The 27,957-nt window shown below is 44.4% G+C and overlaps 1 protein-coding gene across 1 annotated transcript; it reads left to right on the forward strand.

The window, feature by feature from the left end:
- Positions 1–206: 206 nt before the first annotated feature.
- On the forward strand, positions 207–27,957 carry SERP2 (stress associated endoplasmic reticulum protein family member 2; the record flags this gene model as incomplete). Its single annotated transcript, XM_079721864.1, has 3 exons — positions 207–317; positions 5,518–5,590; positions 27,917–27,957. The coding sequence occupies exons 1-3, from the start codon at positions 234–236 to the stop codon at positions 27,955–27,957; spliced, it is 198 nt and encodes a 65-aa protein (XP_079577990.1). The 5' UTR covers positions 207–233.

Below are 27,957 nucleotides of genomic sequence, written 5' to 3' on the forward strand. Positions count from 1 at the left end.
GCGAGGAAGTAGGAGAGGGTTTCCTGAGATGAAAGATTACTTCCGTCCGGGCTCTGGCCTCTCTCTGGAGCCGGCTCATTGGGGGCTGGGGAGCGGGGTGCGCGGGGCTTGGGGGCCGCGCGTTGCCACCTGCAGCGCCCGGGGCCGGCTGGACGCGCTCGGTCCTGTCGGGGGCTCACGTGGGGGGGGATCCTTGCAGGTGGGAGTCGAGAGCATTTCCTAGCGCCCGAGCCATGGTGGCCAAACAGCGCATCCGGATGGCTAACGAGAAGCACAGCAAAAACATCACCCAGAGGGGGAATGTAGCCAAAACCCTGGTAAGGCGGGGGCGGCGCTGACCGGGCGGCGTGGGGCCGGGCCCGGGCTGGGCGGGCGCGGGGCCAGCCTCCCCCTCCTCAGCGCCCCGGGCAGCCCCTCCCGCGGGGTCCCGCATGGTGGGCGCTGAGGGCCGGGCTCCCCGCGGCGCGGACTTGTGCTCGCTTGAGCGGAGCGGAACTTGGTTGGCCGTGGCCCCTCTGGGAGCGTCTGCTGGGGCTACCGCGGAGGCGCAGAAGGGCCTCCCCAGGAGAGAACTGGGCCTTTGTCTCCGGGAAAGACCAAAGTCACATCCTTCAGGGAACAGTTAAACCAACTGCTTGACGCCGGGGCCTGGAACCTAGTAGGTGCTAGCTCGGTTTTGTTGAATGAATGAATGAATGAATGAGTAAAGGGAGGCCCTTTGCCACGTCTCCCTCCTAGGCTTCATCCCCTGCCCTTCATCCCCAACAAACACACCAAGATAAGGTTTTCTTTCCTGCCCCTTTGTAATGGTCTCCCTGTATAAACTGGGAATTAGGAATGCTATTCAGCCCGTATTTCCCTCCATGCTCCTCTTTGCCTCTTCTGCAGGAGGCCCCGCACCACTCGGCGAAAGTTTAAACGCAACATTCCCCTTGTTCACCTCGTCAATTCCGGCTCATCCTGATAGTATGTTCCAGAACTTTAGAGACTAGCTTATTATTGCCAGGCATTCTGCACCTCCAAAACTGTAGACTAAAGCTTTATAACAATGCTTACGTAAAATCTGTGCCTTAAGTGCAGGGTTTTGTGTGTGTCTGTGTGTGTGTTGTTTGTTTTTAGGAAAGCAAATGATCTTCAACAGAAATTGCCAGGCCCATGATCCTGGACATTCAGAGGCGGCCCTCGGATGAGTTGTTGAGTAGTGCTTGTCTCCAAGTGTATGAGCAAAGGCGCATGGAATCTATTATCCCAGACACTTCAGTGGAAGTTCAGCTGAAACTTGAGGTTTGGCTGGAAGAGCTTGCAGACTTGATGAGGCAGTTGCTTTTAGCCAAAGGCATGAAGCTGGTTTGCTTAACTGAGCACAAAGCTGGATCTGCAATCTCTACACCAGAATTCTTGCAGAACCAAGCAGTACTATGGCAGAGAAACCTTAGCATCAAATTTGGATCTTTATAGGCAGCTACAAGCTTAAGTTGTGCTGGAAGTTCTCTCATTTGGGAAAACGCCAGTATGCCATTGAATTGGAACTATTTTTCACGTAGATCTCTGTTTTCCCTATTTTTACTCAGAAAAAAAAAAACAACTTGCTGTCCAAATTGACATTGAAAAACAATTTTTAATGGATGTTAAAGTATTCGGGGTTTATATCCCTAGGAGATCAATTCTTCCCAGGATATCATACAGACTAGCTGATTTACTCAAAATTTCTACTTGTGTGGTTCCTTTTAGTGAACTAAAAAAACAGGTCACGGGCTTCCCTGGTGGCGCAGTGGTTGAGAATCTGCCTGTTAATGCAGGGGGCACAGGTTCGAGCCCTGGTCTGGGAAGATCCCACATGCCGCGGAGCAACTAGGCCCGTGAGCCACAACTACTGAGCCTGCGCGTCTGGAGCCTGTGCTCCGCAACAAGAGAGGCCACGATAGTGAGAGGCCACGATAGTGAGAGGCCCGCGCACCGCGATGAAGAGTGGCCCCCACTTGCCACAACTAGAGAAAGCCCTTGCACAGAAACGAAGACCCAACACAGCCAAAAGTAAATAAATAAATTAATTAAAAAAAAAAAAAAAAACAGAGGTCACTTAATTCTCCTCAGTAGACAACTGATCTGACTGCAGAAGTAACGACAAAACAGAAACTGCTTTGCAGAGCTGTTTTACTCATTAGGCTTGATAAAGGCAGTGTCTGCCATTTCTAGCTTCTTAAGACTATTAGAAAATGTTTGGTACCTGAAAGAAAAATGATTGGCTCCAAAATAAGAAAAGAAAATGGAAAAATTGGAGAAAAAGCTGTTTAAATATCTAGGAAATGTAGTCAACTTGACTGCAATTCAACTTAACTTTCAGAGATATTTTCAAATTATGTTTAGTGTATGGTCTGAGTGGATTTTTAATAGGTTCTGATATACCATGGAGTGGGCCCTTCAGAAGTGCCTGGCGCCTATGAGTGTTTCTAAATGGTCCTACTCACTTTGTAATGAAAGGTTTCCAAACCAAGCCACAATGTATGTTTATTTTCCTTTGGTTAGAAAGGCTTTTTGGTTAACTTTATTGTAAATGGATCAGCATCCAAAAAGAAAAATGAAATTCTCTTTCAAAAAGAAACGCTTTAAAGTTTAAATCTCATTTTCCTAATTAGAGATCAAACATGATTATACTTTGAAGGAAGTAACTTGTAAGGGGTAACTTGTTCAGAATGAAATTCAATAAATGCAGACACATGAACAGATTCTAACAGAAACTTCAGACTAATTGTTCAGAAATAAACTCCTTTAATTGTATATAGATGCTTGGGTATTTCATTATCAGCTTACAGCTATGGAGTGAATCAGTACTGTTCTCCCAGATAACAGAAATGGAATAATCATTTCATGATTATACAGTAGTAACTTCTTCAGAATGAAAGGGCAATTTCAATTTCAGAGTTCTGAGTTACCCTGCTGGTATCTTATCATAGGGAAAGCCATCCTCTGCATTTTGGAGCCCAGGGAGTGACAAATTCCTGCGGGAAATGAACCATGTCATTTGCAGGATTCTACTGCTTTTCTTACCTTTCCCAGCAATAGATTCAGGCTTAGGTGAATTGTCCCAACAGATTTGTGCTGGGCACTGCTTCCCCAAAAAAGCAACTCAAAGCCCTCAAAAAACGATATATTGGTATTATGACCAGCCAAGGAGTTCTTGAGCTCTGAAAGTCCACAAATAATATTGATTCACTGTGGAATGTCATCAGAAAGGATTTTGTGTTATCAGGATGCAAACTCTGTATCCTGATAATTTGAGTTTTTCTGCAAAGGAAAAAATAAGTGACTCCATTTGGTATCTGCATGAGATCAAAAATCCATCTACAGGCTCCTGGATTCACTTGTTGACTCTGCTGGAGATAGAACTAAATGAATTTTTTCGTTTAGCATCAGTGGGATGACAGCAACAGAACTTGTTTCTGGTCAACTGTCACAAGTGATTAGGAAGTTGGCCAAGGGGCAGAGGGGTGAATGTCACACCCTGTTCAGGTAACTGTATTTAATACCTCTATTACTTACTTGCTCTGATCTTGACCTGGTCTTAAGTGCCAAAGAATGACACAGTACAAATGCTGATTAAAGTTATCCTATGCAATTATTTAAGACTGATTTTGTCTTTCTTCTAGTCAAAAGAAACGATCTATTCCCTTGCAGTGAGATTTGCCACCATACAAGAGTGTTGGTAGATACAAGTGGTCAAGGTCAGAGAAGTGAGTGGTTTTAATCCTTAGATTCTACCTGCCACTGACACTAATCCATACTTCTCTAGTAAGAGAAATGCTGGAATAACCCTATCACCAATTGGGGAGTATTAAAAGAGCCAATATCTTTCCTAGACCCTTTTTTTTTTTTTTTTTTTTTTTTGAGGTACACGGGCCTCTCACTGTTGTGGCCTCTCCCGTTGCGGAGCACAGGCTCCGGACGCACAGGCTCAGCGGCCATGGCTCACGGGCCCAGCCGCTCCGCGGCATGTGGGATCTTCCCGACCGGGGCACGAACCCGTGTGCCCTGCATCGGCAGGCGGACTCTCAACCACTGCGCCACCAGGGAGGCCCCCTAGACCCTTTCTTTACTCTAGCTGACCTAAGACATCGTATTTAGTGGGGCTTGTATGCTTATTCATTCTTCGAAGAACGTTTATTAAGCATCTATTGTGTTTAAGTTCTGGGCCAGACATTGCTATACATTGATATATGAAAGAGACACAGTGCCTGCCCTTGCAGGGCTTACAGTCTAGCAGAAAGACAGACATCAAACACAGTATCACAAGAATAAACATCGAGATACAAACTGTGATAAATGCTATCTAAAAAAAGTACTTGGTGATTTAAGTGCCAAGTGAACTCAACTGAGGTAGAAGAGAGAAGGTTCTCTAAGAATGGAACAGGTAAGCTGAGAACCAAAGAATTGTTGCCTTGTCTATGATAAAATAAGTTCTTTAACCTATGTTGGCCACAGCCTATTTTTGGCTCATGCCAGTGAGGGAATATTTAGTGAGTTCTTCATGTTTCTTCACTCTACCTCCTCCCTTTTCACTTGAGAAATTCCCCACATTTTCAGCTGCCTTTCTCAGAAAATATTGGTTTTCCATTGATTGATTTGCTTGTAAGGACCAAGCCTTACCTGCACACAGACCCAGAGGAGTTGCAAAGGGACCTTCCTCTGACGTCTTTTGTGCTTTTGGCTTGAGAAGAGCAGGAGGTACGCAGGGCTGGTCCGTGTGGGAACCACAGTCCCCTTGTGCTTCCCGGGGATGCTGAGATTTCTCCCAAGCATAAGCTTCACTAAGAATTAGGAGGTTTATTACAAAACGCCACTCCTCTCATCTCCACACACAGCTGCTGTGGTGCATCTACTGTTCCCAGGGTTTCCACTGCAGTGGCTTCCCAGGTTTTTAGCACTTAGAAAGTTTTGAGAAAATGGCTGTGCTCTGTAACCCTGCTTGGAAGCCGCGGATGCAGGAATTCAAGACGAATCTGCTGGAGGAAAATCCCCTGGCTCCGTAAAGAGGCAGAGCTAAACGTGAATCCCAACTCTTGTTCCCGTTAGCAAACCTTGAGCCTCAGTTTCTCAAGTACAGGATGGAGATGATAATACTGGCCTTGCGTGGAGTTCTGAGTGCTAGAGATCGCAGATGTTGGCTGCTTTCTAGAGTGCCTGGCATGAAGTGTGCTTTTAGCCAACAGAAGCAATGATTAGTAATATCATTTTTGGCTTCCCACATCACTGTATTGGTTTGTGTATTTATACCTCATCAGTCCCCAGAATATTTAAGAACCACCAAGTTCATTGAGTTACAGGGGTGTAAGTAAGGTTATTGATGAATTTTTCCAAACCAATCTTGATCCCTTAATATTGACTTTGTTCGTCTAGATCTGCCTGCTGGCATTGAGACTGGGTCTGTCTCATTCACAGAGGTGTCTAGTGACTAGCCATACTCAGTAAATGTTTCTTGAATGAATGAAGCTAATCTTACTTTCTCCCATTCCCTTTCAGAGGCCGCAAGAAGAGAAATATCCTGTGGGACCATGGCTGTTGGCACTGTTTGTTTTTGTTGTCTGCGGCTCAGGTATGGGTTTCTCGCTGCCCTTATATCCCATGGTCTCCTTTGTCCTATAAAAACACATGTTTTATTCTCAAGGTAAATAGACAAAAACTATATTGGTCTGGGATTCAAGTTAATTGCTGCCCGAAGCCTTCATCTTAATAGGTTTTGATTTCATTTCCATTCCAGCAAACAGAGTAGAGACAGAACTGATATGCTATCAAATCATAATCATAAAATGATTACAGTGAGCAATTAAGTTGGCTGGCTACACTTCAGAGTTCAGTTAAAGCTTTCTCTGAAGACCTAACCTAAAAAGGGCATTTGGAACAGAAAGTGGAGCACCTGTCTGCCTGAGATAATCTACATTCCAGAGAGAAGGAGAGGCCTTACGCCTTAAGGGAAGCTCTGCAGAGGTGCTGGGTAAAACAGAGCCTTTGACCTGAGCCTCAAGGTGCAGTCACCTGATGCTGGAAGGTAGCAAGTTAAGAGAGCTTTACTTACACACACACACACACACACACACACACACACACACACACAGTGCAGACTTGACCAGAAGGATCATGCAGTTGTTTCTAGTCGACTTCTGTGATTGGGAGCCTTGATTAATTCCTGGTCCCCATGGGTTGGGTCTCTGAAGTACTGGTGAGTGGAGGTCATTTCTATCAACAAGGTAGGTCTTTAGATGTTCCCATCCTCCATCTCCTCACTGTTGCTGAGGGCAGGGAAGGCGAGTACACATCTTCCTGCAAAGATCTAAACCTCCCAGGAAGATGTCATTCCTCCCCAATGGCATGAGACGCCCATGACTACAGGTGCCTCTGACCTTTAGGAGACCACCCTTCCAAGGAAACGAAAGCTCTTAGGAGGAAGGAGGGATCCGATGGTCTTGGCACTATTGCCAAACAAGCCTTTGTGTGAGTCTCAATTTTTTAAAAGATGATTCCAAGATGAGAGAAGATCTTCCACTCCAAGAAACGAAAGTGTACGCCATCCCTAAAGATGTGTCCTCAAAGGGAGCCTTTTGTCCAATACAAGGATCCCTCATCTTTAATAGAGTTTACCCGGCCACTGCTGGAATACTTCAGGAGCGCTCACTCCTTCAAAAAGCCTATCCCATTTCTGTGCAGCTCTGATTCTATTGGAAACATCTCCCCTCTTTTGAACCACATGGTGCCGTCTTCTCGGTAGTTCAGGTGTGGATGCCGAAAACCACACGGCTTGCACTCCTTTGCTTCTGAACGTCTTGACTCCTTGGATATTTCCAAGATGACTGCTTAATGACTCCTTCTACAAACTCAACTTCCCTAGTTCTCTCAACCTTGTCCTCATAAGATGTAGTTTCTAGACCCTTCTATACATGCCATGACTCTCTTAAAGTATTGCATTTGCAACTGCAGAAGTTGGTCTAGAAATGGTGCAACTGCTACAGAGATAGTAGGTCTGTCCCTGCTTTTTGTCTCATAACCCTGCTTTTATTAATATGCCCCAAACAGTTTATTTATTTATTATTTAACATCTTTATTGGAGTATAATTGCTTTACAATCTATGTTAGTTTCTGCTGTATAACAATGTGAATCAGCTATATGTATACATATATCCCCATATCCCCTCCCTCTTGCGTCTCCCTCCCACCCTCCCAACCCACCCCTCTAGGTGGTCACAAAACACTGAGCTGATCTCCCTGTTCTATGTGGCTGCTTCCCACTAGCTATCTATTTTGCATGCGGTAGTGTATATATCTCAATGCCACTCTCTCATTTCGTCTCAGCTTACCCTTCCCCCTCCCCGTGTCCTCAAGTCCTTCTCTACGTCTGTGTCTTTATTCCTGTCCTGCCCCTAGGTTCTTCAGAACCAATTTTTTTTTTTGGATTCCATATATATGTGTTAGCATACGGTATTTGTTTTTCTCTTTCTGACTTACTTCACTCTGTATGACAGACTCTAGGTCCACCCACTTCACTACAAATAACTCAATTTCATTTCTTTTTATGGCTGAGTAAAATATTCCATATATTCTATATATGTGCCACATCTTCTTTAACCATTCATCTGTCTATGGACATTTAGGCTGCTTCCATATCCTGGCTATTGTAAATAGAGCTGCAATGAACAATGTGGTACATGACTCTTTTTGAATTATGGTTTTCTCAGGGTGTATGCCCAGTAGTTCGATTGCTGGGTCGTATGGTAGTTCTATTTTTAGTTTTTTAAGGAACCTCCATACTGTTCTCCATAGTGACTGTATCAATTTACATTCCCACCAACAATGAATGAAAGTTCCCTTTTCTCCACACCCTCTCCAGCATTTATTGCTTGTAGATTTTTTGATGATGGCCACTCTGACTGGTGTGAGGTGATACCCCATTGTAGTTTTGATTTGCATTTCTCTAATGATTAGTGATGTTGAGCATCCTTTCATGTGTTTGTTGGCAATCTATATATCTTCTTTGGAGAAATGTCTATTTAGGTCTTCTGCCCATTTTTGGATTGGGTTGTTTGTTGTTTTGATACTGAGCTGCATGAGCTGCTTGTATATTTTGGAGATTAATCCTTTGTCTTGCAGTTTATTTTTAATAATCACAGGACCTCCTAGACTTACAGAGAGCTAATGGCCAGCCAGGCCCCACCAAGCTCTTCTTCACGTCAACTTCCTGCAAGCTTCAGAGATGCATCTCCGTACCCTCCCATCTAAAGTTGTCCCCTATCTGCATCACACATTGTTTTATTTTATTCATGGCCTTCATCAACATTTGAAATTATTTAATTTGCTTACCTATTATCCATTTCTCTCTACTAGGATATAAGCTTAGGGAAGACAGTATTTAACTTCCACTAAATTTTTAGATACTAGCACAGTTTTTAGCACATAGGGAGTGGTTAATCTCGTTGGCTAGATGGATGGCTGGATGGATGGATAGATGGATAAAACCAAATATTCCCAATGCTGTAGATATTAAATAGACTTTTTTTTAGACTTAATATAAAGCTCCATGAACATTTCTATTTTAACTTCATTGTTGGTTGTAAGCTGTTTTTCTACAGAGTAGACATAAAGTATGGAAACATAGAAGAACATAAATAATAAATGGCTTACAGATATTATGTAATAATGTACAGTATGGTTAGTGATGTTACATGATGTATTCAGTGTATTGCATTGCCCTGCATTAGCAGTGCATAGTTCAGAGCACTGTGAAAAATTGCAATGAATGTGGTGCATCAATGCAGTATTTCCCTCAGTGCCTGCATAGTCATCTGTGATGCATTGCCTCAGATGATCGCTCTCTGATTTTCTCCCCAAAACAAAACAAACCAAAAAACAAACAAACCAAAAAAAATGCCATTAGCATGCCACAGAAAATCAAGAGGAAAAATCCATCTGTATAAAAAAGTTATCTATGTTTTCACCATATGATAATCTCAATAGATGCAGAAAAAACTTTTGACAAAATTCAACACCATTTATGATAAAAACTCTCCAGAAAGTAGGCATAGATGGAACCTACCTCAACATAATAAAGGCCATATATGACAAACCCACAGCCAACATTGTTCTCAATGGTGAAAACCTGAAACCATTTCCTCTAAGATCAGGAACAAGACAAGGTTCTCCACTCTCACCACTATTACTCAACATAGTTTTGGAAGTTTTAGCCATAGCAATCAGAGAAGAAAAAGAAATAAAAGGAATCCAAATCAGAAAAGAAGATGTAAAGCTGTCACTGTTTGCAGATGACATGATACTATACATAGAGAATCCTACAGATGCTACCAGAAAACTACTAGAGCTAATCAATGAATTTGGTAGAGTAGCAGGATAGAAAATTAATGCACAGAAATCCCTGGCATTCCTATACACTAATGATGCAAAATCTGAAAGAGAAATTAAGGAAACACTCCCATTTACCATCGCAACAAAAAGAATAAAATACCTAGGAATAAACCTACCTAAGGAGACAAAAGACCTGTATGCAGAAAACTATAAGACACTGATGAAAGAAATTAAGGATGATACAAACAGATGGAAAGGTATACTACGATCTTGGATTGGAAGAATCAACGTGGTGAAAATGACTATACTACCCAAAGCAATCTACAGATTCAGTGCAATCCCTATCAAACTACCAATGGCATTTTTCACAGAACCAGATAAAAAATTGCACAATTTGTATGGAAACACAAAAGACCCCGAATAGCCAAAGCAATCTTGAGAAAGAAAAACGGAGCTGGAGGAATCAGTCTCCCAGACTTCAGACTCTACTACAAAGCTACAGTAATCAAGACAGTATGGTACTGGCACAAAAACAGAAATAAGGATCAATGGAACAGGATAGAAAACCCAGAGATAAACCCACACACATATGGTCACCTTATCTTTGATAAAGGTAGCAAGAGTATACAATGGAGAAAAGGCAGCCTCTTCAATAAGTGGTGCTGGGAAGACTGGACAGCTACTGTAAAAGAATGAAATTAGAACACTCCGTAACACCATACACAAAAATAAACTCAAACTGGATTAAAGACCTAAATGTAAGACCGGACACTATAAAACTCCTAGGGGGAAACATAGGCAGAACACTCTATGACATAAATCACAACAAGATCCTTTTTGACCCACCTCCTAGAGACATGGAAATAAAAACAAAAATAAACAAATGGGACCTATTGAAACTTCAAAACTTTTGCACAGCAAAGGAAACCATAGACAAGATGAAAAGACAACCCTCAGAATGGGAGAAAATATTTGCAAATGAAGCAACTGACAAAGGATTAATCTCCAAAATATAGAAGCAGCTCATGCAGCTCAATATCAAAAAAACAACCCAATCCAAAAATGGGCAGAAGACCTAAATAGACATTTCTCCACAGAAGATATACAGATTGCCAACAAACACATGAAAAAATGCTCAACATCACTAAGCATTAGAGAAATGCAAGTCAAAACTACAATGAGGTGTCACCTCACACCAGTCAGAATGGCCGTCATCAAAAAATCTACAGGCAATAAATGCTGGAGGGGGTGTGGAGAAAAGGGAACCCTCTTGCACTGTTGGTGGGAATGTAAATTGGTGCAGCCACTATGGAGAACAGTATGGAGGTTCCTTAACTGAAAATAGAACTACCATGCGACCTAACAATCCCACTACTGGGCATACACCCTGAGAAGACCATAATTCAAAAAGAGTCATGTACCACAATATTCATTGCAGCACTATTTACAATAGCCAGGACATGGAAGCAACCTAAGTGCCCATCAACAGGTGAATGGTTAAAGAAGATGTGGCACGTATATACAATGGAATATTACTTGGTCAAAAAAAGAAATGAAATTGAGTCATTTGTAGTGAGGTGGATGGACCTAGAGACTATCATACACAGTGAAGTAAGTCAGAAAGAGAAAAACAAATACCGTATGCTAACACATATATATGGAATCTAAAAAAAAAAAACAAAGCTTCTGAAGAACCTAAGGGCAGGACAGGAATAAAGACACAGACTTAGAGAATGGACTTGAGGACACAGGGAGGGGGAAGGGTAAGCTGGGACAACGTGAGAGAGTGGCATGGACATATATACACTACCAAAGTAAAATAGATAGCTAGTGGGAAGCAGCCGCATAGCACAGGGAGATTAGCTCCATGCTTTGCAACCATCTAGAGGGGTGGGATAAGGAGGGTGGGAGGGAGACTCAAGAGGGAAGGGATATGGGGATATACAGGGATATATGTATTCATATAGCTGATTCACTTTGTTACATAGCAGAAACTAACACAACACTGTAAAGCAATTTTCTCCAATTAAGATGTTTAAAAAAAAAGTTATCTATGTTTTCAGGCTTTATGGCCAAACTGTAGATTGTTAGATCTTGAACCTTAAGCCTTTTATCTAATTATCTCTCTCTCCCAGCTTTATGGTTTCTTGAAAATATATTATTCGCCCAAGGCACTGATAAAAGTCTAGATTTGGAGAAGCCACAGAAAACAATTAGAGACCACTCCCCTCAGGTTGACTTTGAACCTCTCAGCAAAACTCCTGCAAGCAGTCCTCATGTCTTGAGGGTCTCTGGTGTGCCTGGCACTGTGCGGGCTTTGGAGATACAAACTCCTTCAGGGGGCAGCTGGCACTGGGGAGACAGATAAGGAACATGTCATTGCTCCCAGGAAAAGAGCGCTCTGACAGCAGAACACCCGGAGGGCTTGGCAAGCGTGGACGAGGGACCGTCTTAGTGCATCCGGGCTGCTATAACAAACTACCATAGACTGGGTGGCTTATAAACAGCAGAAATTTATTGCTCACAGTTCTGGAGCCTGGCGGTCACATTAGGGTACCAGTGTGGTCGGTTGGGGACCCCTTTCCCAATCACAGACTTCTCCTTGTATCCTCACATGGCATCCACACGTGGTCGAAGGGGCTAGGGAGCTCAGTAGGGTCTCTCTTATAAGAGCACTAATCCAATTCATGAGTCCTCCGCCCTCAGGACCTAATCACCTCCCAAAGGCCCCACCTTCTACCACCATCACATTGGGCATTAGGATTCCAACATGTGGATCTCAGAAAACACAGACTATATCAGGGCCTTCTAACTCATACTGAACAGAAGAGAAAGTTTCCCAGAGAAGGTGCCATTTGAGCTGAGTTTTGAAGGACAAACAGCCAGACAAAGGGAGGGTTATTCCACATGAGGGAACACTGCATGACAAAGGCACAGAGGCCTGAGATAGTACGACAGGCTCAAGACTGGCCAAAGTCCAATCACAGGGATCTTTGAGCCTCGGTCATCACGTAGCCCTTGTTGTCAGGAACTAAATAGATACAGAACTGGTGTTTTTGGTTTTTTTTCTTTTTTGGCTTCAAGATGCACAGTAACCGGGGCCCTCTCTGGTCTGTGCCCTTAGGTAGCATATAGGAGAGGGGGAAAAGCCAATAAGTCATTTAGTCTGGCTTATTTTTCTCCAACCTGTGCTATTTCTCAATATCCATCCTTTCCAAAGGGATTACAAACCTTCCCTAAATTACATCTTAATTAAAATTTTGCCAGGCTTATTGGTTCACATAGTAGGAACTGTACCTTCCCCGCTCCCCACCCCCCCGGTTTGGGTAAATTGGGACATTTGCTGACCACAATCTTTTGGAATCTTCCCAGTCTCCATTAGTTTGTTCAGGGATCAAGTACATTGTCTCTGCTATCCTCTCTGTTGGTTTGTCCAGGGGCGTCGGATGGGAGCCTGCAGGGCCTGGAGATTTGGACTTAAAGTGGCCAAAAGGACACACCACTTACTGGCATACTACATCCCCTGCCTGCATGTCTGGTGCTCTTCTAAGGATGCTTCTTTAAATTGAGTTAAGACCACTAGCTTCTATGGAAAGGCTAGACATCAAACGGGGAGTTGGGTCCTCTTAATGTTACCCTCTGTTACCATGCCACCATGATCCCCAAGCAACAGACCTCCTCCTTTTTTAAATCATAGCTAAAAATAATCCACCACCATCTCCCTTTTTTTTCTTATTTTCTTTCCTTTCTTTTTCTTTTTTTTTGCCAACTTTAGCATTTTTTTTGCAAGCTTCAGCTCAGGCCAAGCTCTGTTCTCACAGAAATGTGTCACTCTTCTCAGTTCGTCCTTGGTACTGTGCCCTTCCTTCTATCTTTGTCCGTGTCCTTTCCTAAACCAAACACATCATGAAAAACACAATAGCTCCTTTAGATTCATACCCATTGCCACGTCTCTGGGTTTAGTCAAGATTCAGTTCTTGCAGCTCCTACTCTCCCTCCTGAGTTCCTCCCTTTTCAGAGTCACAGACCATAGGCTCCTACCTATCTTTTTTATTTAATTTATTTTATTGAAGTATAGTTGATTTACAGTGTTGTTTAATTTCTGCTGTACACTAAGTGATTCAGTTATCTGCCTATCACTTCTCTTCGTTTAAAAGAATGTGATTATGACCACCTAGAGGGCTGGGATAGGGAGGGTGGGAGGGAGACGCAAGAGGGAGGAGATATGGGGATATATGTATACGTATAGCTGATTCACTTTGTTATACAGCAGAAACTGACACATCATTGTAAAGCAATTATACTCCAATAAGGATGTTTAAAAAAATGTGATTTCCTCAAATCTAACTCTTCCCTTTATCAGTTCCTCTGCTTTCCGTAATGAGCCTTCTCAGTGCCTGGATGATTGAAGCCCCTTATCACTGCTCTCTCTCACTTCTGTTCCACTTCTGTAGCACAGAGTAGGAGAGACCCGCCCCACCTAGCGTCCTGCCATCATCTGCAGTGTGCACAACAGCACCTTCACCCCTGCCCTTGCCTGTCATGCTCGCACAAAATGCATTGGAGTTTGCGGTAGGATTTCCTTACCTCTGTAGACACACCCCTTCCTGTCCCTGTCCAGCGAGTCCCTTTCCCTTGAACAGGATATACCCGTGTGCCAGGCTTAAGTTCCATTTCACCAAGTCCCTGGGATACCTCTGAGGTCATTCGCCCTCTCTGAGTTCATGTGGTTAGTTATTCATATTTTGTAGGTCTTTATACAGACAGGAAAAATATGAAATCTTCTAATAGTAGTGAAGATGTTGATCATTGATCTGATTCTCTTGCTTTCGTTACCTCACTCTATTAAACCCACTTTTCTAATTGACGGTGGGCTGGGCAAAGGGCTCTTTTTTAGAAATAGTGTCACATAGAAAACAAACTTATGGTTACCAAAGCGGAGTGGGGAGAGGGGGAAGGGATAAATTAGGAGTTTGGGATTAACAGGTACACACTACTGTATATAAGAAAGATGAACAACGAGGACCTACTGTATAGCACAGGGAACTATATTCAGTATCGTGTAGTAACCTATAATGAAAGAGAATCTGAAAAACAATATATATATATACTGAATCACTTCGCTGTACACACCTGAAACATTGTAAATCAACTACACTCAGTTTAAAAAATTATAGAGGGCTCCCCTGGTGGTGCAGTGGTTAAGAATCCGCCTGCCAATGCAGGGAACACGGGTTCGAGCCCTGGTCCGGGAAGATCCCACATGCCGCGGAGCAACTAAGCCCATGCACCACAACTACTGAGCCTGCGCTCTAGAGCCCGCGAGTCACAACTACTGAGCCCACGTGCTGCAACTGCTAAAGCCCACACGCCTAGAGCCCGTGCTCCGCAACAAGAGAAGCCACCGCAATGAGAAGCCCGCACACCACAACGAAGAGTAGCCCCCGCTCGCCGCAACTAGAGAAAGCCCACGCCCAGGAACAAAGACCCAATGCAGCCAAAAATTAATTAATTAATTAATTTTAAAAAATAAAAAATTATAGAAATACTGTCAGTGTACCTAGGGTAAATAAATTTTCAGGTGAGGCAAGTCACAAGGAATGCAGGTTTTAACTGTTTTCCTAGTATCTTTTGGGAAAAAATGAAGAATGGTAAAAATGTTGACCTTTAAGTATAGGCTCACTTATTGGTCACCCTTACTCCATTTTACGTGGCAAAACAAGTTAGCAAACCTCCAAGAGGTTACGGGACCCCATTATTATGGGGAGTGATGTGTCACAGCAGACTCTTGGCCCCTTCCTTCTCAGCTTCTTTCCTTGGCCTTCCTTGTTCTCCACACATGCCTTTCGTACCAGCAGTGCTGGTGCTGATAAGAGCCAGATAATGAAAAGGAAGGAAGAGGAACCAGGGGAGCAGTGAGGGCGCAGCACACAGGCACCCAGAGACCCCTCGGCACAAAAACATGTGCCCAGGGAATGCCCACCCCTCACCAGGGAGGCCCCCCGAGATCCCAGCCCAGCCCAAGTCCATGGTTGTAACCAGTCAGAGGACATCTAAATACTAAATACACGCCCCCCTTCAGAGGAAGGAAATTTCCACTTTCCAGGATTGCAAAAGGTCTCTTAGACAAGACACTACTTTGAAAACTGACCAAATGGCAGTAAATGGATAGGAGGCTTCAGAGGGGAGGATGGTTTGGGGCTCCACCAGATGTGGATTCAAAGCCTGGATTCGCTATGTTTCTGCCGAATAACCTTGGACAAGTTCATTACTCTCTCTGTATTGATTTCCTTACCCATCAAACGGGGATAGGAGGAGACCCTCCAGAGTTTGTCCTGGTACTGAGTGGTTCCAGGGACGTAAGTGCCGGCCCACAGCACGCTTGAAACCTGCAGCTTCAGTCACCACCATCTCTGTCCCCATCACCCTCATGTAAAGTAGTGGCACCATGAGTGGGACTGGTGTGCCATGGACACTTTAGGCTCCCATTGTCTTCCATCCTCCCAGGCCACGCCTTCACCTGGCAGGCTCAGCCACTCACGTTGGTCTTCACCTTCCAGAGAGCTGTAGACCCCGCCTCTTCACTCCAAGGAGGAGTGTGAGCAATTTCAGTGATAACACTCCCAGTGGGTGAGACTATGTTCCCACGATAAAGCATCAGAATCTTTCAGACCGACCCAGGCAGGAAACGGGAAGCGCCCAGAGGTACACTAAAATCAATGAATAGGGGTTTGTACTTTAAGTTGAATATCAGAAATAAACAAAGTTTTATTCCCTTAAAGCAACCCAAACACACCACCGTTTTCCTATTTAAAAAAAAAAAAAGTTTTCTTTGTGAGATGCAAAAGCTCGGTGAACAGAGTGTTCTTTTGAGACGTGGAATTGTCCAGATAGGACATCTCAGGGCCATATCTTGCTTTGTCTGGTTTAATTTGGAAACTAGCCTTATTGTAGTTAGTATTATATACATTCCATCAGAAATCTAAAACCTGTTTCTTAGTCAGATATCTCTTCTGGGTCCTCTCAGATGACTATTCCAAACAGGCCAGAAACTTTTCTTGTTCAGATCTTGACCCAGGACTCTTGCTTGGGCCTTTTTAACTGGTTGCATTTGTCTTTATTTGATCTCCTAGGACCCCAGATTCACACTGAAGCCCCAAGGGTTTAAACACCCCCCTCTTAGAGACTTGGCCATTTTTTCTCTCCCGTTTTTATAAAAATATTATCTTCCATTTCTGCAGGCGGTAGGGCCTCTTTCCAGATAAGCAGCTCGTCCTGACTCTCAGTCCCCGGTTTCAAAGCCTGCCTCTTTAGAGAACTGTTTGATAGCTTCGGAAGAGTACTTGTTTTTATCTTGAGACTCAGAGACAAGCGTGACCCGGAATGTCCGTCTGAGGCGGCAGAGATGCCGTCACACAGATACGCCAACTGCTATCTGCGCGAGACACTTGCTGTCTGTGTGTGCTTCCCCGGACCATAGATGAAGCCCGTCCTGCTGGTTGTGCCCACAGCCCTTGCCCCTGGGTTTCCCTCTCCCTTGTGTCCTCATCTCTTTCAGGAGCCTTGGGGAGAAGGGTTCGGAGGCCTCCCCAGAGCTCTGTGATGTGTATGCTGCTGTGCATCAGTAATGTCTGACCTGAACACGGCAGTGACAGCAGGGTTCCAACCCTGGCCTACCCATCTTACAGTGTCAGTGCCACAGTGTTCACAGGACAACTGTCTTCAGCATTTTTGACTTTCCTCTTGGCCTAGAAGTTTCACCTGGACTCAGTGACAGTAGGTCTTTCCCTTCACATGCAGTTGACCAGACAATATGTTAGCGCTTACATGTGTCTTGTGATCCTGTTGTATCATTCACCTCTCCTGAGCCCAGGTGTGTCCCTGTGTGTGGACAGGAAGCAGCAAGCTGCGAGCAGTCTTCTCTGTCCTCATCCCTCACTGAGGCTCCAACTGGGGTCAATGGAACCACCGTTTAATCCCCATCATGCTGTGATTCTCAGAGGGAAACTCTTACACACCAGCCACACCCCACCTCCCTCCCTCAGACGACTTCTCCCTCATCTATCCCTCATTTCAATTGCATTTCTCTCTCTCTGGCCGAAACTGATACTCACTTCCTAGTTAGAGATTATGTGAATTTTAGTCATTCTTGAAGTCTGGGTTTTCTTGAAACTGATGAGCTTATATCCCCCATCAAAGGGAAACCTCTAGGGTAATAGGATTAACCAGTGACTTATTTCCTTTCTAATTTTCTATATTTTCGAGTTTTGTCAATGAGCATATATTACTTGTATAATCAGAAAAAAATAAGTGTATTTTGAGAGCAAATGGCTAAACTCTTGATTTTAGCCTTTTTTTTTTAAAGCAGTAGACTTTTCTTTCTTTCTTTTTTTTTTTTTTTAGAGTAGTAGGCCTCTTTTTTCAAAGCTTAGAGGGAAACAAAAGAAAAGCTGTTCAGGAACTTCCCTGGTGGTCCAGTGATAAAGAATCCGCCTTCCAATGCAGGGGACGTGGGTTCGATCCCTGGTCAGGGAACTAGGATTCCACATGCTGCAGGGCAACTAAGCCCACGCACCACAACTACTGAGCTCATGCGCCTCAACTAGAGAGTCCGTGTGCTGCAACTAAGACCCAACGCAGCCAAAAATAAATTAAATAAATAATAATTTAAAAAAAAAAAAAACAAAAGAAAAGCTGTTCTGGTTGAAGCAGGATCTGTTATGTGTCTGTGTTTATGTCTGTGTCTGTGTGTCTTTGTATGTATGTGTCTTTGTGTGTTTGTGTATGTGTGTGTTTGTGTGTATCTGTGTGTATTTTTCTATGTGTGTTTGTGTGTGTGTGTGTGTGTTGTGTGTGTGTGTGTGTGTGCGTGTGCGTGTATAGGGGTGCCTCCTGTGTTGCTGGATATACTGATTTTTTATCATCCCCAGAAGGGAATACACATCGGGACCCTCTTTGCCCATCAAATAGGAAATTGTTTTTTGTTTTTTTTCTTTTTTCTTTAATATCCCCTCCCTTTTGCGTCTCCCTCCCACCCTCCCTATCCCACCCCTCCAGGCGGTCACAAAGCACCGAGCTGATCTCCCTGTGCTATGCGGCTGCTTCCCACTAGCTATCTACCTTACGTTTGGTAGTGTATATATGTCCATGCCACTCTTTCACTTTGTCACAGCTTACCCTTCCCCCTCCCATATCCTCAAGTCCATTCTCTAGTAGGTCTGTGTCTTTATTCCTGTCTTACCCCTATGTTCTTCATGACATTTTTTTTCTTAGATTCCATATATATGTGTCAGCATACAGTATTTGTCTTTCTCTTTCTGACTTACTTCACTCTGTATGACAGACTCTAGGTCCATCCACCTCATTACAAATAGCTCAATTTTGTTTCTTTTTAGGGCTGAATAATATTCCATTGTATATATGTGCCACATCTTCTTTATCCATTCATCCGATGATGGACACTTAGGTTGTTGCCATCTCCGGGCTATTGTAAATAGGGCTGCTATGAACATTTTGGTACATGACTCTTTTTGAATTATGGTTTTCTCAGAGTATATGCCCAGTAGTGGGATTGCTGGGTCTTATGGTAGTTCTATTTGTAGTTTTTTAAGGAACCTCCATACTGTTCTCCATAGTGGCTGTACTAATTCACATTCCCACCAGCAGTGCAAGAGTGTTCCCTTTTTTCCACACCCTCTCCAGCATTTATTGTTTCTAGATTTTTTTGATGATGGCCATTCTGACTGGTGTGAGATGATATCTCATTGTAGTTTTGATTTGCATTTCTCTAATGAGTAAAGATGTTGAGCATCCTTTCATGTGTTTGTTGGCAGTCTGTATATCTTCTGTGGAGAAATGTCTATTTAGGTCTTCTGCCAATTTTTGGATTGGGTTGTTTGTTTTTTTGTTACTGAGCTGCACGAGCTGCTTATAAATTTTGGAGATTAATCCTTTGTCAGTTGCTTCATTTGCATATACTGATTTTTTATCATCCCCAGAAGGGAATACACATCGGGACCCTCTTTGCCCATCAAATAGGAAATTGTGTCTGGCCCGGCACTGGCCTCTGTGATTCCAGAGTTAAGGCCTTTCCCAAAGAGCCTACTAGGTTCATTTGGCACCATCAGTTGTGAGTAGCTGCACTGTTTCTGGGCAGGGACGTTCCCTTTGTCTGGCAGTTAACAGACTGTACTCTTCTCCTGTATCTGGTAGGCACTCTGCCTGCCGGGGCACGACTGGGGAGAGATAACGCGTCACAGGCTGGACCGTTTTTCAGGACAAACTATTCAGAACAGATAAGGAAAGTGATTCCCTGAGATGTTCTAAGCTGGACCTGAATGCCTCCTGTTTCAGTTGGTCCAGTGGTCTCCCTTTATGTATGCGCTGGAGGCCTCTCCGTTTCTGGAGGAGCCCACAGCCCCACCCTCCCCAGGACTGGCTCTTCTGTTAAGGATGCTGTGGAGGAGGGACAGGACTAGGTCCTGTGTGAACCAGCTCCAGGGACAGCCTCCTGGGGTTGGAAACCCGGCTCTGCCACCTACTAGTCATGCAGCCTTGTCCAAGTTACTCACCCACACACCCACTCCAAGCCTCAGTGTCTTCCATTCTTAAAAGGGATAGGATGCTATCTGAAAACTCCTGGGATCCTCATGAAAATCAATCCTGAGGATTAAAGGAGACAACTCCAACGTTTAGTGGAGTCCTGGTAATAGTTTTACAAATGTTTGTTGTTATTGTCATTATGTTGACGGCCCTTAGTTGCACTGTCTCCTTGCCTCTCAACCCCCCTGGCAAGGTGCTGACCAAGATTCTGAATGCTTGCAAGGAAAGAAAGATAACATTTTGTCCTTTGTGATGGGGAGAAAACTTGGGGGAGCAGAGATCTGAGATACTGGGGAAGCTGCAGTAACCCCAGCTCCCACCTGGACAGGTAGAGGGCAGGGTTTGCCGGCCAGAGGTCAGTGGTGTCACCTCTGCAGGGACAGCTAGAGCTGGAGCCTCTTCTCTCCTTCTAGAAAGAACTCTTTAAAAACTAGCCAGTGGGGGTGAGCAGAACCTATTCATACAACTATTTTGGCTACCGTTTCTTGAGTACTTATTATAATGCCAGGTCCTACACTTATATTTTCTTTTCTCATCACACAGTCCCTACAAAGAAGCTATGGTACTCATTTTTCCAAATCACAAAACAGAGGTTCAAAGAAGAAATCAACCAGCATCCCGTAGCTAAAAAGAGAGCTAGTACCCAAACCTAAACTCCAAACCTATCTGCTTTCTATTATCCTGCATCCTTCTCTCTTACCATTTCCCCCAAAATACCATGGAGCAGACTTTCCACCAACTTTAGGCCTTTAGCGTATGACTGTGTATTGAAAAGAACTCCTGTTAAAACATCTCCTACTTTCCCTGCCAGAAAATGTGCGTTGTCCAGAGGTTCCAGATGGACGGCCATTCTCGGTCTGCTCCCAGGTGGATAAAGCCCTGCCCCAGCCATGGGCTGCTTCTTGACTGGGCCACCGGGGTGCTCCATCACCTTGCTCTGTCCTGGACACTTGCTCCAGGACACATTTGAATTCACCGTGTTTGCAGGTTGATCACATAAGCACTGACCTTTCCTGGAGACTGCCCGAACTATTTTGAAATTGTGACACCCAGAGGGAGTCACAGCCCCAAGACTGACAAGTTTGAGGAACTCAGCAGCCCTGGAGAAATCTTTCCATTTCACCACAAAGGAAAGCTTGAGGACATGCGTCTGCTCTGGAACTCCTGCCTCAGGATCTGAGATGGACAGTCTGGAAAAGATGTCTCATCAGCCATTGGCTCCCTCAAGGTGACCTACGGCCTCGCTTGTCATGTGCTTCCCTCTGCCCTGTGGCCCTGTGCTCCTGGGGCCCTTTGGGTCTGTGTATGGTTTCCTTCTCGGAAGAGTGCTTCTGCTGTCTGCCATTTTAATGTGGAGAGAGCATCCCATTCTTTGCTAATACGATCTCTCTTTTAACAGTGCCCTCCTGCCCTCACCTATCCCTGGCTTCCCTCTCTTTACCCTCTTCTCCATCTCCGGAGAAGCCATGGGGAAGTGGCGTCTTGCCTTTGACTATCTTTGTGCTAATTCTTTCCAGGAGCTTAACGACCCGCCTTGGCGATGTCTTGTCTCCTAACATCTCTGCTTATTTTTCTCAAGGCCCATACTTTTCTTACCAATGCTTTCATTTTTAAAATTTTTTAAATGAAAAATAATCAAAGTTGTGTGAATTCTAGAGTCGGCTTATCCTCCTAAAGGGTGTTCCTCTGGCCTGTCTTGATCTCTCTTCTCAGCAACTCCCTTGATCTCGCTTATCGTCAACCATTTACTTTCAATAAATGTCGTTTTCGGAAGGCCCCATTGTCTGGCAGGGTTCCAGCTTTCTGACAGTCTCCTAGGGGATCCACTTATGTCATCTCTGTGTCCTTTGGGCACTCTCAGTTAGCTGGGATGGGGCAGTCCCCAGGGAAGTGTGGATTGGGCTGGCCCAGCTTCCGGCCTTAAGGGGTTTATGTTCTTGACTTGTGACTTGACATCCCCTCAACAACTGAGCTCTTGCAGCAATTGAATCTCAAGGTCGCCATTTGATGCTGATTCTTTAGGTCTGAAGAGTAATCAGTTGAGGTTTTAAAAATGTATTTTCCTCCATGCTGTTTGCAATTTTTCACCGTTCAGTCCTTCAGTAAATTTTTACTGAGGACCTACTATGTGCCCGGTACTGAGCTTAGGCCCAGGGGTAGAGCTGGGAGCAAAATCATCCCTGCTCTCCTGGAGCTTGTGGTCTAGTGGGGAAGAAAGATGAGTCAAACAAATAATTATGCTGGAACATGTAAAATTTCAGGCATGAAAATGTTTGAAGGAGAGGAACATAGGGCTGTGAAAGCATATACAGGCCAACCTTGGAAACATTGCAGGTTCGGGTCCAGACCACTGCAATAAAGCTAATATCACAATAAAGCAAGTCACATGAGTTTTCGGTTTCCCAGTGCACATAAAAATTTTGTTTACATTATACTGTAGTCTATTAAGAATGCAATAAATAGCATTATGTCTAAAAAAAAAGGTATACATACCTTAATTAAAAAGTGCTTTATTGCTGAAAAACACTAACCATCATCTGAGCCTTTCAGTGAGTCCTAATCTTTTTGTAACAGTAACATCAAAGGTCACTGATCACAGATCACCATAACAAATATAAAAATAATGAAAACGTTTGAAATATTGTGAGAATTACCAGAATGTGACACAGAGGCACGAAGTGAGCAGATGCTGGTGGAAAAAGTGTTGCCCATAGACTTGTTACACACAGGGTTGCCACAAACCTTCAATTTGTAAAACAAAACAAAACAAAAAACGCAATATCGGCAAAGCGCAATAAAATGAGGTGTGCCTGTAATGCAAAGGGCTGGTGTGCTCTAGGGAAGTGGTTCTCAAAGTGTGGTCCCTGGACCAGCAGCCTCAGCATCAACTATGAACTTGTTAGAAATATACATTCTCAGTTCCCACCCCAGACCCACTGGATTAGAAGCTCTAGGGATGGGGTCCAATGCCTGTTTTCAAACATTTTCAGGAGACTGTGAGACATAAGTTTGAGAACTCCTGCTTCAGATGGTCAAAGACGGCTTCTCTGAAGAAATAACTTCTGAATTTTGAAGTAAAACTAGGCAATAGGGTAGGGTGGGGAAAGTATTTCAGACAGAAAGAATGGCGCGTGTAAAAGCCCAGTAGTAAGAGCAGGGAGCTTTTAAAAACAGGAGGGCTGGGTTTCCCTGGTGGCGCAGTGGTTGAGAGTCCGCCTGCCGGTGCAGGGGACATGGGTTCGTGTCCCGGTCCGGGAAGATCCCACATGCCGCGGAGCGGCTGGGCCCGTGAGCCATGGCCGCTGAGCCTGTACGTCCGGAGCCTGTGCTCTGCAACGGGAGAGGCCACAACAGTGAGAGGCCCGCGTACCACAAAAAAAAAACAAAACAAAACAGGAGGGCTTACTGTAAGAGAGGAGGAGAGTGGAGAAGGTGAATCTGGACAGCTTGCCAGGGGCCAGAAGATGCAGGTCATGGAGGCTTCACCAAGGATTGGGCAATAGAATGCTTCTGGTGTGTTAGAAACTCAAGGAGGGCACGATCTCACTTGTTTTTATTTAAAGAATAATTCTAGCTACAGTATGGAGAAAGGATTGAAGGCGGAGCAAGAGTAGACCAGTGGAGGTTACCGCAGGAATCAGGGGAAGGATGACGGTAACTTGGACTAGGGTGGTTTCGGGAAGGATGGTGCGAAAGACGCACAATCACGAGATTCTTAGGTAATGCCCACAGGTCTTGGTCATCCATCAGAGGTATCAAGGATGACTCTGGCATTTTCAGTGTGCATGCAAGATGGAGGAGGAGGATGCCAAGCTTGGCAACGGGAAGAGATCATGAGAAGGTCCCGCTGCATTTGACGTGCCTTTGAGCCACTTGCGTGTAGGTATCAATTAGGTGGTGGAAGGTGTAGGTCTGGAGCTCCGAGGAGAGGTCGGGGCTGGCAACACACATTGGTGAGTTAGCAAAAAGCTAAGTGGCAACTGAAATTGTGGGCCGGGATGAGATCACATGGGAGAAGAAATGTAATGAAGAGAAGAAAGCCAGCATGCTCTCTGCAGAATTTCAACATTCTCGTTTACTGGTCAGGAGGAGCTAGGGTGACCCCATAAACCACGTTTAGTGTAAAGAGCCAAAGAGAAGGTGGAAAACTAGAAACTAGGAGAATGGTGTGTCACAGAGGCCAAGGGAAGAGAGTTTCCAGGAGGGAGCGCTCAGCGATGGTAAGTAGGGGCGTATGACAAAAGGCAGCGTCCTTCAGGACGCTCGTTGGATTAAGTGACATGGAAGGTCATTTGTATCTTTAGCAAGAGCAATTTCACTGGAGTGAAGAGAGAAGCTAGAATGCAGTGGAATGAGGTGGAACCCAAAGGTAAGCAAATGGAGAAAGTGAGGGCTTAGACAGCTTTTTGGAAATGGTTGTAAAGAGGAAGAGGGCACCTGTGGATGGGAGATGTGGAGTCAGGAGGGTTGTTCTGGTTGATTTTTGAGTTGCAAGTGCTTCTTGCATGTTAAACCCTAAGAATTTCATTGAAAGGGAATGGTTGAATAAACGAGAGATGTGATCGTCTCAGGTTACCAAGGACCAGGATCCTGTACAGGTGGGAGAGTGCGGAAGCTCCCAGATTCTGTAGTTCCCACTCGAGGCTGGATTTTCCTGAACCTCTGACCTGCCCAAGGCCAGATCCCCTGACCTCGAATGCCTGCCCTCCTTCCCTTTCTTGGCATCCGTCCTGCCTGCTGACTCGCCTGCCCGCAGCCCCTTTCCTGCAGCCCACTCGGCTGTTTTCTCCGCTTTGTTCACCCTCTGTTAAGTTATTAACTTGTCAGGGTCTAGACTCCCCCTTTCCTTTCCCACTTTGAACCCACTCTTGGCTCCCTTCCCGTTCACTGCCTCAGAAGGTCAGCATCGGGGAGGCCAGGGCTGTAGGGCGGGTCATTACTGGCGGGCACACAGAAGTACAGTTAATATAATTGGTATAGGATGGTGAAGGCTTCTTAAAGACATTGACATTGATATAAGCCTTCTTAAAGACAGGGATACAATTCTTAAAGACATTGAAAAAGGAATCATAAAACACAACCATCTCTCCATTATCTTAGAGGTGGAGGCAAATGGTGAACTTAAAATAGACTTTATTCAAAGTAATTTCTCCAAGAGGGTTCAGTTTTAAAGGGTCGCTCGTACCCATGTTAAAGACCAACAGATTTTTACCTGTTAATTCATGGATTCAGTAAGGGTCAGGAATGATCTTTCATTAGTTTTTAAAGCAGACTCAGAAATAGGTAAGTTGTTTTAATATGTGTTGCTACTCTGAGGCCAGCAAACTTTGTCTACGATTCTCTTAAGAGAAATTTGCAGCAGTTCCTTAAAAAGAATTGAGTGGTTTTATCATTACCCAGCACTTTTGAAGTCATGAATTAACTTAATAGGGTCTGATGGACTAAGGGACAGCCTGTTCCATATTCATTGACCTATATCCTGCTGATAATGATTCCTTGTCTACGAATAAATCTCAGGGAGAAATAACATTTTGGAGCATCTACTATGGGCAGATATTTTACTTATGTCATCATATTTATTCCTTGCAATCCTTTGAGGTACATATTGTCTACAGTTTTATAAATAGAGAAATCAGGGCTCAGAACTATTTAGTGAATTCCGAAAATTCACACCTCTAGAGGGTAGCAGGTAGCACCTGAGCTCTGGTATTCATGCTCATACATGGAAGCAGCAGCCATCATTGTAGTAATAGTAACAGTAATAATAGCAATGACTCCCATGCACCGAAACCTTGATGTGTGTGGAGCCTCATCTATGTCAGATCATTTAATCCCTGTATTAGCACTGCAAGCAGCATGGTCCTCATTTCACAGCAGAAGAGACAGAATTGAAGAGGTTAAATTATTCATGCAGTCACACAGCTATTCAGTGAAGAGCTGGGATTCAAACCCAGTTCCCTCTGACCCTAACATTCCCTTCTAAAGTAAGCCTGTTTGTCCAAATTAGGGATGTTTTCCTGATCCCAAGAACAAAGCCTGAGGCACGGTGGATGTAAATATTTTTTTCCTAGTGTGCCTGAATATACAGCTGTCTTCCAGCACTCCTGTGGAGCCAGAACACAGAAATGTTTATTTAATTTTTATTCCTTGTTAGCTTTGGTAGAGGAGGGTGGAAACATCCGTGTTCCGGGGAGCTTATACATTTGGGTAAGGTACTTTCTCATCCATCTAGCAACTTCTCCTGTTAAGAGCCACCCCCAGATGAGAATAAGGCAAGAAAACCTCTGAGCACAACCAGAGTTAAATATCACAACTTGTTGAATTAACTCCTTTATCTAGAGAAGAGTCTTTCCGACCTTCACACACAACTGGCTGACTCTAATTTTATACATAGTTCTAAGTCTTTGTTTTTGGCTTAGTCTACAGTAGCATAATAATAGAAGAGGGCCCACTGCAGGTTGCTGTAGTAGCACCAGAGATGTGACCAGAGATAGGAATCACTGAGACCAAATAACTGCTAAGAAACAGAAATGAGAGCCCAAGAAGTACAGCCAACCGGAGCTATTTGGGGATCAGATCAAACACTGTGCATCCTCTAGAACCATATTACAGCAGAGTCTTATCCGTTATCACTTTTTATTATGGTCACACTGAACATTCATGAAACCTTAATATTAAATCATGTTGGGTGTATATCCAATTTAGGAAAGTCGTGATGATACGCACAGTGATTTTTTTAGTTTATGGAAAACCAACTACATTAGTGCTTTATCTACCCTTCAGATGTAGCTGTCCAAGAAAGAGTCCCCGGGGCCCTCGGTGTGAATTATCTTTGGATCCCCAAAGCACAATGCCTGGCACATAGTATGTGCTCACTAACGTTAGTTGATAAAATGTCAAACTCTTTGTTTCTCGAGGATTCTGGGTAGCGTATTTCACTATGGTTACTTAGGAAGCAGCATTCCTGGGTATATTCCAGGATGGCTTTAGGAAGGAGAGAAGGGGTAAGACCCCTGAATGTTCTGTGCTTGTTCTGCTTTTACACATGATTACATGATACCCAGCTGCCCCTCAAAAAACAAAAAAAAATCATTCTATATATGTTCATTGCCATTATTATCATGATTGTCTTCATCACGATTGACCAATATTGTATATGTCACATCTGGGGAGGATGTGAAAAAGAAGTTGGACCTTCCTCTCCTGGGACACATTTAAACCCTATAAACCAAACCAGGCTGGGTGCCATCCAACCAGCTCTTACCAAAATAAGGGGAGGGAGTCCCAGGAATTGTCTGTGGACGTTCAGGCTACCCACCCCTTCATGAAGGAGTTCGGTCCACTTAGTGAAGACGGTGCCCTGAATAAATCAGTGTTGCTCCCGGTGCATTTCAAGTCGAATTTCAGAAAGTTCCAGGCCGCCTGAAGATGCACTTGTATCAGAGGTTATCAGCAGCCCGGGGGGGTGGGGCCCAGCTCCACGTGTCTGCCCCCAGCACCTGGCCTTCCTTGCAGTTCAAGGGCAGCTTCTTTTCCAGGTCACAGCCGTTTTGAAGAGGGAGCGTGGCTGACCTGTTCAATGAGGGCCCTGCCTGCACGAAAGCGGCTGACCTGTTCAATGAGGGCCCTGCCTGCACGAAAGCACTGTCCCAGCAGCATCAGAACATTCTGGGGGAAGAGGGCCAAATCTCTCAGCGCCTGAGGGATTTCTGGCCTTCACTCCTGGTGGAATTAGCAGGAGTTATCCGTAAATCCCCGAGGTATCCATCAGCAGACAGGGCAAGGCCGCCTTTTTAAAGAAGTTCGCTGACCTCTTGTTAACTTAACTCCTTCTTAGGAAATATCTAATCAGCTGTGTGCTAACAGGTCCAGGGCCCGGGGTCAGGAGAAGCAGGGCTCGCGGTGGGGCTGGGTTTCCAGCTGTGTGCTGTCTGGTGTCTGAGCCGTCTGCTTTGTTTTCCTCCTTCAGCTATCTTCCAGATCATTCAGAGCATAAGGATGGGCATGTGA

This window comes from Hyperoodon ampullatus (assembly GCF_949752795.1).
Source record: "Hyperoodon ampullatus genome assembly, chromosome: 16".
Classification (NCBI taxonomy): Eukaryota; Metazoa; Chordata; class Mammalia; order Artiodactyla; family Ziphiidae; genus Hyperoodon; species Hyperoodon ampullatus.